General features: G+C 41.6%; 1 protein-coding gene and 1 non-coding gene across 22 annotated transcripts in view; one reads left to right on the top strand and one right to left on the bottom strand.

Annotated features, from left to right (window-relative positions):
* Positions 1 to 12,553, bottom strand: part of TNRC6A (trinucleotide repeat containing adaptor 6A) — a 107,385-nt gene that overhangs the window by 38,502 nt on the left and 56,330 nt on the right. For 20 of the 21 annotated variants that reach the window (XR_007411228.1, XR_007411227.1, XM_025416148.3 and 17 more), the window contains one exon: positions 805 to 3,387. Coding sequence is in view for 19 of the 21 variants with exons in the window: in XM_025416148.3 (XP_025271933.1) it covers positions 805 to 3,387 (2,583 nt within the window). In the remaining 2 variants the exon portion in view is untranslated. Of the gene's footprint in view, positions 1 to 804; positions 3,388 to 4,163; positions 4,270 to 12,553 lie in introns of those variants that run through there. The other variant, XM_025416153.3, reaches the window with a different exon arrangement.
* On the top strand, positions 8,658 to 8,761 carry LOC112641136 (U6 spliceosomal RNA). The gene has a single exon (XR_003124523.1). It is a non-coding gene; the product is annotated as a U6 spliceosomal RNA (small nuclear RNA).

The following is a 12,553-nucleotide window of genomic DNA, read 5'->3' on the forward strand; positions in this document are numbered from 1 at the left end:
ACAACATTCAAAAGAACTCAAACAGCCTTTTCCTTAGATGAATACCTCTTTCTTCTATGAATTAAATCCAAATACCATAAACTATCCTGGGGGGAAAAGAATTAGACGCTGAAAGGTTAGCTCATGAAAACATTCCTATCCCTCCAACGGGACTGCTTATTATTCCATTACCAAAGACAATGCATTCCAATGACACTTAATGAAAATGTCGTTGTCAAGATAATCTGCAGAGATAGGAATTAGCTCCTTGTTATGAGAGTGGGAATATGTGGGAATACACCAGAAAGGTATTATCAAATGTTTTGAGCACACAAACATACACACTGTATAACTAATAGACTTGGATTTCATGCCTACTTAAATAAATCCCTTCCAAGGCCAAATATAGCACAGGGTATTTAGAGAATATTGTACTTGGATGCTTGTTTTCTTTCTGGGGATTCTGTAATCAAATAACAAAACAAAGTAAGTAACGACTTGACTCAGAAGAACTGAGAAGTGTACAGCATCCCCAACAGATACCACTTTCCCAACTCTACCTTCTGCTGTCTTCCTAGCAGAGAACGGAGTGTGGGAGATTCACAACCAACATGGCCACAGACAGAGCTCGGTTCCTGATGTTAAACACCTTGCCCATTCTTTTATTCACTAGAAGCTCCTCCTGGGTTGGAGGGAGGGGGGAAAGCCCTTTGTGCGCATATGCAAATACTGTTAAATCTTACAGCACCCGGTACATTGAAAGGAGGCTTACAATACTGTGAAACATTTTGTAACACCATCAGACTCCATTAAATGAAAACTTACCAGAGCCACTGCCTGCCTCTTTGTTTGAGATGGCACTTGCAGATGGTAGCAACTGGTGTACCTGTGCTTGCTGGTCTGAACGGCTGCTGCCATTTGGGACATTTTTGTTCCACATGTTCACATTTTTGTAGTTGTATTTGCTCGGATCTCCCCAAGCTGAAGTTCCGTCATCGATCTCCATTTTGCGACGTATGGATTCTGGGGATGGTTCCTCCCAGCCTGTGGGCTCTTCTTCTTTTGTTGGGGCTGGTATAGGTCCTCCCAGCCAGCCTGTACCAGGAGGTTTGCCTGTTGCTGGTGGGATTCCCCAAGACCCGACAATGTCTTGTTGCTTGTTCCAGTCTGGAGAAGTGACTGGCTTTGACGAATCTCCCCAACCTAGAGACTGATTAGACTTTGGAGGATCTCCCCATCCCTGGGAAGGATTAGGTTTAGAAGATTCATCCCATCCTGACGAATTATTTGGATTTATGTTATTTCCCCAAGTAAAAGAACTAGTTTTACCAAGTTCATTCCAACCAGAAACAGACCTGTCACTGTCACTACCTCCTGAGCTAGATTTCTTATTAGCCTCACCCCAATGGTTACTCCTTGACGTTTCTCCCCAGTTATCACTGGCAGAAACGGACCACCCTTGGTTTGATTTCTGTCCATCACCCCATCCCTGTTTGCTCTTTTGCGAATCATTCCATGCGGACTTCTCTTCTTTGCTGTTCCCCCACTGATTGCTCTTGACCATTCCTGTAGCAGCAGCATCATCTTCCCATCCCCCCTGGCAGCTTGAGCCTTTGGAATCTCCCCACCTCAGAGCAGGTTTGGGATCTCCCCACCCCGATACAGATGAGGTATCATTACTAGTAGGGCTAGTCTTATCTGTACATGCCCCTGAGTTAAAAGTCTGTGTTGCAGAGCTTCCCCAGGCCTCTGTCCCATTGTCAGTCTTTCTTTCCCCTCTAGGTGATGTTTCCGTATCCCAGGCAGTATTCTGCTTAATAGGAGTCTGTCCCCAACCAGAGTTGGAGAGGACACGTGGATCCAAGTCAGTTCTGTTTACGATGCTTTGGAGTAATGTGTGCTGATCAATTTTTCTCCGATCTCTACTCTGATTTTCCCCAGTGGCTTTCTCCTCGAGGCGTCCAGTGCTTTCTGTACTACCTTCACTCTCCACTGTACCTCCTGTTTTGGCCCACACACTGTTCTGCTCAGTTGTCTGAGATGCGGCAGAAGCCTGATCCTCTTCCTCAGTAGATTTCCATCCATTTGTAAACTTCTTACCATTGCCATTTGCACTGTCATTGGAATGCTGATTGCTAGGCAGTTTGCTCCACTCCACGCTGGGTATATTAGTGCCAGTGTTTTGTGCAGGAGTTCCCCATCCTCGTCGACTTCCTCCAGAATTTGCGCCATTTCCACTTCCCCACGATGCATTCTGGGAATTCGTTGCCCCAGACTCCCACACACCTCCTCCTTTATTTGTGTTCACTTGAAAGTTAGTGCCCATAGGCCCATTTATGCCAGGCTGCATTAGAGTTGCATTCACAGTGTCACCATTAGCTTGGCCGTTAGGGCTCGAACATTTGTCTCCAGAGTAATTAGAACCATAGGCACCCCACGTAGTACCGTAAGAGCCTCCACTTTTTGGCTCTCCATTGCTAAGATGAGAAAGGGAAGTGCCATTCATAACCGATGGAGCCTGTATCTGAGGATGATTCATTGTGCTCACACGCCAGGCCCCTGTATTACTAGGCAGTTCGTTATTCTGTACTGAACCGGAGTTTGGTAAACTAGAGGTCATAAAGTTAGTAGTGTTATTTGGTCCAGTCATCTCAGTGGTAATATTCTGAGGTTGACCACTGAATGAAACCTTCTGTGTACCACTTACTTCAGATTCACAAGTTTCCTGAAGGCTTCCCCAGGTACCATGGGTGGAAGAACCACCCACTTTAGAGTTAATACTCTGATTGTTAGGCATCTGGCCTATGGTACTACACTGAATATTGATGCCAGAACTACCGCTCCCTACAGGCCCTTTGAGGGCAAGTCCGTTGTTGTCTAATACTGGCCAGGCACCATGGTTGCTAGCTGAATTCAAAGTGCTTGGATTTAACCCTCCATTTGATGAAGAACTTACAGTGCCCCAAGCATTCATTCTATTGTTGCTACTTTCTGATTTGCTTTCAGGAGCATCCACAGAGACCTGACATGTGCTTATTATGGCTCCATGGGAAAAACCCCATGGCCCAGGACTACTTCCATGGCCCACATTATTGCTGCTGCTACCAACCACAAACTTGTTTTGGGAACCAAGTCCAGTGCTATTCCGAAGGCCATCTTTTTCACCACCTGTGCTCCCTGAAGCCATGATAGTGATGTTTCTCTCTGATTCAGAACTGGAGGCAGAATCAGCATCCATACATTCTGAAGCCAACTCTGGATCACTGCCAGGGACTGAGGGCCATGCTTCTGTCTCAGGGGAGTCGTTTACAACAGCATTCTTACAATTTGTGCTAGAGTCACTCGGAGAAGACACAGGTCCCCGCTGTGAATTTTCATAATGGGATCCTGAAGTACTGTGGTTTATATCTAGAATAAAGGAGAAATACAAAAACTATTAAGTGCTTGGAAAGATGAGAAATGTTATAAACATATGTGGTTCCTCGACATTAACAAAATTTGATACTTGGCAGTATGGTTACAAAAGCACGGATTATATCCCAGCTACCAACTTTCCTTATCTAGTCATTAATTCCACACAGGCAGGGTATTTTGCGTTTTATTCACTGATGTTATCCTATGAGCCTAGGGCAGTACCTGGAACACAAGAGTCCCTCTCATTAGAGATCTGCTGCTGAATGAACAAACTATTACTTATCAGCAAGTAGAAGAATTTTAGTGTCAGGAAGAACTAGGTTGTAGTAATGTATTAGGATAATGAAGCAACCCAGGCCTAGAGGCCTGACGTGGAAAAAAAAAGGGGGGGCTGGGAAGGAGATGGGTAAGGACAAAGGAGCAGGACAAACTTGACTAAATGTATTAGAAACATATGAGAAATCCTTTCCTGTCTTTCCTTTCTTAGAGGAGCTTTTTCACACAACGGTTTTGGGTATTAGAACAAGTTTATAAAAATTACAAAGCCTTTCTTTCCCATTTTATTTCCATTTCATTAGTGTTTATGTTCAACCTGAAATACTGCATGCAAGTACAAATATTTTTAGTTGCATTCTCCTTCATAAAAATTTAATTTACCTTCATAGCCATATTTTTTAGGAGATCACAGAATTATGATGATTAAAAAAATCAAGTGCTGACACTGAACATCATTAATGATCAGTCATAGAATCCTATAATCTTGGACTCACCGCTATACATTATCATCTAGTTATCTTCCTGCAGGTAGAGGGCAGGCAGTTCTCATGCTTCTAATACTTCCCCAGATTCATTCCTCTCATTCGGTTTAAGGATCTGGTAGTTAAAAGTTCCTCAGGGATATTAACCTGCATAAGATGTCTGCATTTAGACTGTCTTTAGGGGGTTGCTTATGTTGTAGTTTTCAACTAGAGTAGTACTCAGAATCCTACGTAGTGCTTTTAAATAACATACATGTTCAAATCACATCCTCACATCCCAGACCTAATAAACCAACTGCTAGGAGTTGCAAGCCTAGAAAACAAATGTAACTCACTACCAATGTACTGCAAATATAGAAAATCAGGTTCATCTTCCATCATTTCTCTCAAAGCACAATCATCAAGCATTAAAAAACTAGGAGTTAGAAAGAAGAGCAGAAAAAAGACTAAAGAGAGACTAAAGGCGTATACATAATTCACCAATTACATGAATCTTAAAGTTCCATAACAAACTCTTATCTCCACTCCCAGTTGGGAATCATTTTTTTAAGCTGTCAAATGAAGTTTTTCATCATCTTTCAGTGCCCATGAGAAGCATTTTCCTCATGAAACACAGGATATCGAACAGTTTGTCTCATGGGGTAAAAACAAACCAATATATCAACACCGGCACCAGCAGTATCATCAATCAGGACCACGGATCATGTGTTTTCTCTGCATTTTTGTCACTGACTCCTTGAAACAACCCTAAAGCACCGGATACTACCTTTACTTTGTAGCTGGGAAAATAAATGAAGGCCCAGAGGCTAAGTTACAGAAAATCAGGTGAGGAAAGCAGGATTCAGCATTGAGTAATAAAGCAAGGTGGCTAAGTACATTGCTGAAACTCCACAGACACCAAGACTCAAGTCTGGGCTCTCTGCAGCAGTTGTATGACCAAATTTGCACAACAGGGAGACAGACAGTACCTCTTTACCCAGCTGTTAACTATACTGTCCTATGTGAAGTATTTAGTTCAGTGCCAGCTTCAAAGAAATGCTCCACCAGTGGCAGTTTGGTATAGTGATTAAGAGCACAACTTTGTAGTCAGACTGCTTGGGCTTAAAAGCTGCTCTGTCATTTCCTAGTTATATGATCACAGGCAAGATCCTCAATCTTTCTGTATCTTAGTTTCCTCATCTGTAAAGTGAGAACAGTAATTGCACCTGTCTCAAACAGAATACTAACTCCTGGATCATTCCCCCACAGATGCCTATTCCCAAAGGAGAAAAAAAATTCTGCTTTTTTACTGGTTTTCTTCGTCTCAGTAAGTTTCCTAAAACCTAAGATTTATCCTTGCTTGCTTACTGTGCATGGCAAATCCCAACCACCACCGAACCCCAAATCCATCCACTTTTCTCCAGATCTAACAACCAAGCCACCATCACCATCATCAGCACCTCAAAGACGTCGAGTAAAAGTACTTGTTGCCCATTATTTGTTTTTTCACATGCATGTGTGTTTCTTGCCACTTCCACAGAGCAAGCGTAAGAAAGGAAGATTGAGAATGTTCGACAAAACCGCCTAGGCTGAACACAAAAGGACAGACCTGGAATTTAACAGTGCAGCAGCAGAAGCATTCCCATACTGACAGGAAAAGGCAAGGTACTTGGCATCAACACTAATGCTCAGCCTTGCGCTGGGACTACTGACCAATGAAAGAGGACCCAGAAATAAAGGGTAAAGATAGTGGAAAAGAAACAAAAGAAGCTAACATGTATGAAGCAATAGTTTTCCTATATACCAGAAGTAGTTGACAAGAAAATGTAATTGAGAAAAGAACCTAACTCTAACAGCCACAAAAATCACAAAGCAACTTAGAATACGGCTAACAGAAATATTTAAAGTTATATGTGATTACGTTTTATTGCAGGCCACAGAAGACAACTTGATTAAGTACAGATACTTGTTCCTGAACAGGAAGACAGAATAATATTCTTTCTTAAAGTGTAATTCAATTATAAGAAATTACTAACAGGAGTCTGTAGCATGGATAAAGTGATTTAAAAATTCATATAAAACATGAGAGGATGAAAAAGAAAATCTCAATAGTGGGATGGGGACAGGGGGAAGCTGCAGGGTCATGCAACAGCTAACAAGTGCTGCACTGCCAGAGTAACTAAGCTTCAGCTGCATGGCATGAGTAAGCCAGGGAGAGACCCAAGTATTTATCAAATGTTAGTATTTTAAATCAGTAGGAGAGAAGGAATAATTCAATACTTTAAAAAGATTTTTAAAAATCAGACTATTTGGGCAGCCCCGGTGGCGCAGCGGCTTAGCACCGCCTGCAGCCCGGGGTGTGATCCTGGAGACCCCGGATCAAGTCCCACGTCAGGCTCCCTGCGTATAGCCTGCTTCTCTCCCTGCCTGTGTCTCTGCCTCTCTTTCGCTCTCTCTGAATAAATAAATAAATAAATAAATCTTTAAAAAAAAAAAATCAGACTATTTATCAAAAATAATCTCATCTGATTGTGTTAAAAGATGAAACCAAAAAGTTATCAGTAAATGAGAATTTTTTATACCTAAAAGCAAAGAAACCACAAAAAGAAAGGATACAGATTTGATTACTTACCCAAAATGTGAAGTCATTTTATGTCAGAATAAATCAAAAGCAAGGAAGCAAGCAAAAACCCCAGCAAACAGCAGGATCCATTTTGCAAACCAAACTTTATGTTAGTAAAAATTTCTCTCAGAATCTGGTCATGACCTAGTTCAGAGGAGGCAGGGGAAGGTGGTCCAAATTTGTCTTTTGCTATATATTCCTGTGTATTTTAGGAAAATGAAAGACATCATCTCACCATTGATGAGCTAAAATTTCATTTTAATCTGAAAATCACTTGATACTTAAAAAAAAAAAAAAAAAACCCAAAATTCGAAAACCGTGTTTCAGCCAAGGACCTTTTGGTTATGAAAAACATGTAGCTCAGATAGAGGTGGGGATATCCCAGTCCAACTAAAGCTGTGAAAAGAACAGGACTCCTCAGCAATCGCAACTAGTATGTCTCACAGAGACAGACTCTTTCAGAACTGGGAGAGGTGAAAATTTTAATGTTTCCCTTACAGACAGGAAGCTAAAACCCATCATCACAAATGATCCAGAGGATAAACGCAGAAGAACATTATTAACAATCCTGTTAAGTTTTTCCAGGAAATAGTGAGAAACAGTAGACTGAAGCCCCATGCTGGTGGGAGGAAAGGGAGACAGCTGAGTTTTACTGAGCGTGATGCAAAATAGAAATTTTTACAGACTGCACTGATATTAGGCAAATGAAGATCTGGAAGACTGAGCATTGCCAAAGAGCACTGGAAATCCAAAATAATACCACAAGCTCCTATTTTCACACAAAATTACCTGAGAACTGGGGCCAGCTCCAGCACCACACATCAGAACAATAGTGCATTTCTATAGCACCTATTCACAAAGATCAAAGAGGGTATGTGGGGGCAGAGCAAAGACTGGCTATAATTCAAGTGATTTGTAAAGGAACAGTATCATCTGCTCAGGAATAATTTATATTCAGGAAAATTCATTTATTTTTCTTATTAAATATACAGCATGTAAGAAAAATAAACACGTGCCTTCTGCCTTGAAGGCTTTCATTCTCACCAGAAAGGGAAAGTCCTTCAGAAGTAAATGTACTTTGGTTTTAGAGTAATTCTGGGGAAGTATGACACAGTATCACTTGGGAATATGAGAGAACCTGACATGCACAGTTTCAAATAGCACTCAGTGACAAAGTTCAAAATGTTTCTTTTGGTTATTCTGCCTCTAGCCCAGGGGCTGGCAAACTCTTTCTGTAAAGGTCCAATTAGTGAATATCCTAAGTTTTGCCAGCCAGATGGTCTCTGTGGCAACTACTGTGCCATTGTAGCCTGAAAGCAGCCGGAGCTAACATGTAAATGAATGGGCATGGCAGACTTCCAACAGGACTTGACTGAAATGGGCTGCAAACCATCCTCTGTTCTAGATAAAGATGACAAATGCAATACTACCATCCAAATGTGATGCATGGATCATGACTGGTCTCTGGTTTGAGAGATGAGGTGAAGGTGTTCGGGAGACAGCCATAAAAGACAATCTAGGGGCTGCTGCTTTAGACCGAATGGCGAGTGCCTTCAGCCAGCGGTGATGCCTGAGCACACAAGAGAGGAGGGCTGAGAGACATTTAGAGTTGAAATCAGCAGGACATGGGAAACCAGTCGCCTGGGAGACATGGAGATGGCAAATCAAACATGATTTTAAGATTTCTAGATGGGAGGTGATGGGTGTGCTAACTCTTGAGCAACAGAACCCAGAAAGACATGCTGGCAGGACGAGGAGTTCAATTTTGGATGTGTGGAGTTTGAGGGGCCCAACATCAGCTGAAGACATCTGGAAGCAATGAATCTAAAACTGAGGAGAGATCTGAAGCAAAGTCATGGGAGAGAATAAAATCTGAAAACTAGTTGAATAAAAGAACAAGAATGGTGCTCGCTTTGGCAGCACATATACTAAAATTGGAACGATACAGAGATTAGCATGGCCCCTGTGCAAGGACTACACGCAAATTTGTGAAGCGTTCCATATTTTTAGCCCTGGTGGCTCAGCGGTTTAGCACCGCCTTCAGTCCAGGATGTGATCCTGGAGACCCGGGACTGAGTCCCGCGTCAGGCCTCCTGCATGGAGCCTGTGTCTCTGCGTCTCTCTCTGTGTCTCTCATGAATAAATAAATAAAATCTTAAAAAACTCTAAGGCCTACCACCTTCAGAAGTCCACCTGTGGCAAGTGTGGCTACCCTGCCAAGCGGAAGAGAAAGTATAACTGGAGCGCCAAGGCTAAAAGATGGAATACCACTGGGACCGGTCGAATGAGGCACCTAAAAATTGTATACCGCAGATTCAGGCATGGATTCCGTGAAGGAACGACACCTAAGCCCAAGAGGGCAGCTGTTGCAGCATCCAGTTCATCTTAAGGATTTCAACGATTAGTCAAAATAAACGTTCTGGTTTTAAAAAGGAAAAAAAAAAAAAAGGTAGGTATCTATAACAATGAAAAAGGAAAAGTCTGTTACCACAGCTACATGTGAAAATCACTAAGCTTGGATTTGACATTCAGAAAACCAATGACCTTAGTAAGAGCTATTTTAGTCAAGTGAGCAGGAGCCAGATTACAGAGGACTGAAGTCATGCATTAGAGACTACAGACTACTCTGTAAGAAGGGGAAGGAGAGAAAGTCTACATGTCCTAGAGACTGGGGGTTTAAATTTTTTTTTTAAAAGATGACACAAGCTTAACTATGTTTATCGACTAGGGGGAAAGGGTACCAGTAAAGATCAAGAAGTGCAAATTCCACGACATCAAAGATGGATACCACATTGAAAAGACAGTAAAGAGCACAGATGGAGGATGGTATTTTCATCTTTAAATGTCTCTGGAAGGGCATCTAGGTGGCTCAGTTGGTTGAGCATCTGTTTTCAGCTCAGGTCATAGTCCCAGTGTCCTGGGATCGAGCCCCCCACATCAGGCTCCCTGCTGAGCAGGGAGTCTGCTTCTCCCTCTGCTCTACCCATCCACCCCGCTCATGCTTGCTTTCTTTCTCTGGAATAAATGAAATCTTAAAAAGGATTGAGGTACTGATAATATGGATAAAAACTTTTTATTTTTATTTATTTATTTATTTTCATTAAAAAGGCCCCTTTCAAAAAAAAAAAAAAAAGGCCCCATTTCTTGGTCATTTATCATTCTAGCTCAACTCTCCCAGAGATTCCCTAAAAAGAAAAATTCAAATGTAGTAAAGGCTGTAAAGAGTAATAGAGACAAAACCCACATACCCCTCCCTTAAATAACTAGTATAGAAAACTCCTGTGTACTCCTTCTCTGATCACATCTCCTTCCTTCCCCACTGGGTCACTAAGTGGTAATCACTCAAAATGCTCTATCTGAACTCATCCCTAAGCAATATAGCAGCTTTATATTTTATATAAATGCTATCATACTATAAATAAACAACGGCATTCTTGGGACAACTAATGGAAATTTGAACATAAACTACCTATTACAGGATCTGCTTAATGTGTCCCCCTTTTGCCTAGGAATGGATTGTGGTATCATGATTGTATAGAGACCATCCTTATTCTCAGGGAATTTCCAGTATTAAAGATGAAGTATACTGAATGTGCATATGAGTGCATACATATGTACATATGATGGGGAAGGTGTACATGTCTGGTCGAAGAGGAAGGTGAGGGTAAGGGTGGAAAGGAGGCATGCATTTGAAGATGGGAAAACATAAACAACTGCTGGATCTGGGCGCAGGGTATATGGGTATTTTTTCTCTATTAACTTTTCAGAACGTATGCCAGTTGGATGATAAAATGTGAGCTGGAACACACGGGTCTACAAGAACAACACTGCCAAATGAGCACCCCCACATCCTCTATTACATAAAGACCTGTAAGTCCCCCAACTTCAGAGTTATTTGGGCACTATCAGAGCCTGATACCGTGAGGCTCTAGGAAATCAATTGCAGAAGAGAAGTCTCGGTGTTGAATGAAAGCATCACTAGGGGTCTGAGGCATAGCCACAGACTGGCCACTGAGCCCGAAAAGCCAGCTGGTTTGACCAGGGCAGGTCTCTAAAGGCTTGTAAGGTACCTAGGCAGGATACAAAGTCACTACATTTACCCCAGTTCCTGTCACTCCTTTTCATCTTCTACCTCACTTACCTGCTAGCCTGAGAAAGTGCTTGGCTTAGGATCTCTGATTTATAAAACACCTCTTCTCATCCCGGGACTATCCCTGCTCCCTGACTGCACTGAATGAATGAGAACTGAGTTATGTGAGGACAAGGGAGGAGCATCCAACACACTGCACCTTTCATTTTTATCATGAAAACTTTAAGTATCTGTGTATGTATTTATTCTATGTTATTGACCTACATATCAAATCTACTCCATTCATTAACTGTATTTGTTCAGGAAACAAGTGAAACACAGATACAAAAATAAAAAGTTAAGATTATGTTCACATAGCTCTGAACTACCTGTGGTTCACAACATACAACTTTTGTGTTTGTGGACTCTTGATCAAGCTTTTTATAATGGATACTACACTGCTCTTCACTGATCCATAACCTGTAAGAGGAGGACCGAATGCGTTAATTCAGTGTGTGTGTGTCTAAGGAGCACCCTGTTAGAGTCAGTCACTGGATCACTATTGTCATTACTGTTGTAAATCACCCTTAGAGGCCAGGGCAGACCTAACAGTCTAAGAAGAAGGCTTCCCTAGTTCATAGACATCCATTGGTCTCTTAGGTGGCTAAAGTTGCTACTACTCCTAGCAGCATCTACACAGATATTTTAAGTTAAATATGTGGCATATGCTGGAAAGTGGAGATTCACAAATGTTTTTTAAAAAGACAAAAACAAAAATCTAGTTTTTCTGCAGTGCTCTGCCTTCGTCACCCACATTAATTCTGGACATCAGCCAGACTGCTACATTCTCCTGGCTTCCATCCCCACCTCCACATGAATGCAGTGTTCCTTCATAAAGTCCTCTCAGAAACAAGCAGGGCATTTGTCCTTTTCAGCCTTTGTTGAAGACTTCTTCCTATGCTCACATAGGCCTTCTTTTTATCTGAATGCACATCTCTAATATTTTTGGGATTTCTGATCCTAACCATTTTTGATAAACATTTTTACACTATTTTTCATTTCAAAAACAGCTCTCTTTCATTTCCCAAATTAAAAGTGGTACTCAACATACCACTTTCTAAATTTATGAGCCTATTTCCCCTGGTCATTTTGTTAAGTGTAATAACCACCATTGTTTAGCTCTTAATAAGTACTCAAGCATTCACTGTGTGAATAACCTCTCCTAAGGCTTAGATCACATTTTTAAAATACATGCCCATGACCCACTACATCATCTGCTTCCAGGCTGATTTCTTGGATGAACTTCAAATTAACTGCTTGGTGCTATATGTAATATGTCTAAACCAGAGTCTTCTTCCTGAAAAGTACAGGTCCTTTCGTAAAAGTTTGGGGGAAGATAATTCATTCAGTACCTAAATGTCAGGCACTAACTACCGTGCTTAAACACTCACATAATTTAATCCTCAAAGCAACCATATAGGTTGCGCACTAATGTCCATACTTTATAGCTTAGAGAGGGCTGAGGTAAATTAAGTGATATGGCCAATCTCACACAAGGTAATAAGTGATGACGAGGGTAGTATTAATTCAGGGTGATACTGAGTTTGTATCCTGTCCAATAATGTACTGCTCTGATTATCTATGTTAGAGAAATCACATTCATGTCCTCTTCCTCCTTACCTACCACATCCAGTATGCTGCCAAAGTACAGCAAGGCTGTTACAAACCCAG

Source organism: Canis lupus, chromosome 6 (assembly GCF_003254725.2).
Source record: "Canis lupus dingo isolate Sandy chromosome 6, ASM325472v2, whole genome shotgun sequence".
NCBI classification, from domain to species: Eukaryota; Metazoa; Chordata; class Mammalia; order Carnivora; family Canidae; genus Canis; species Canis lupus.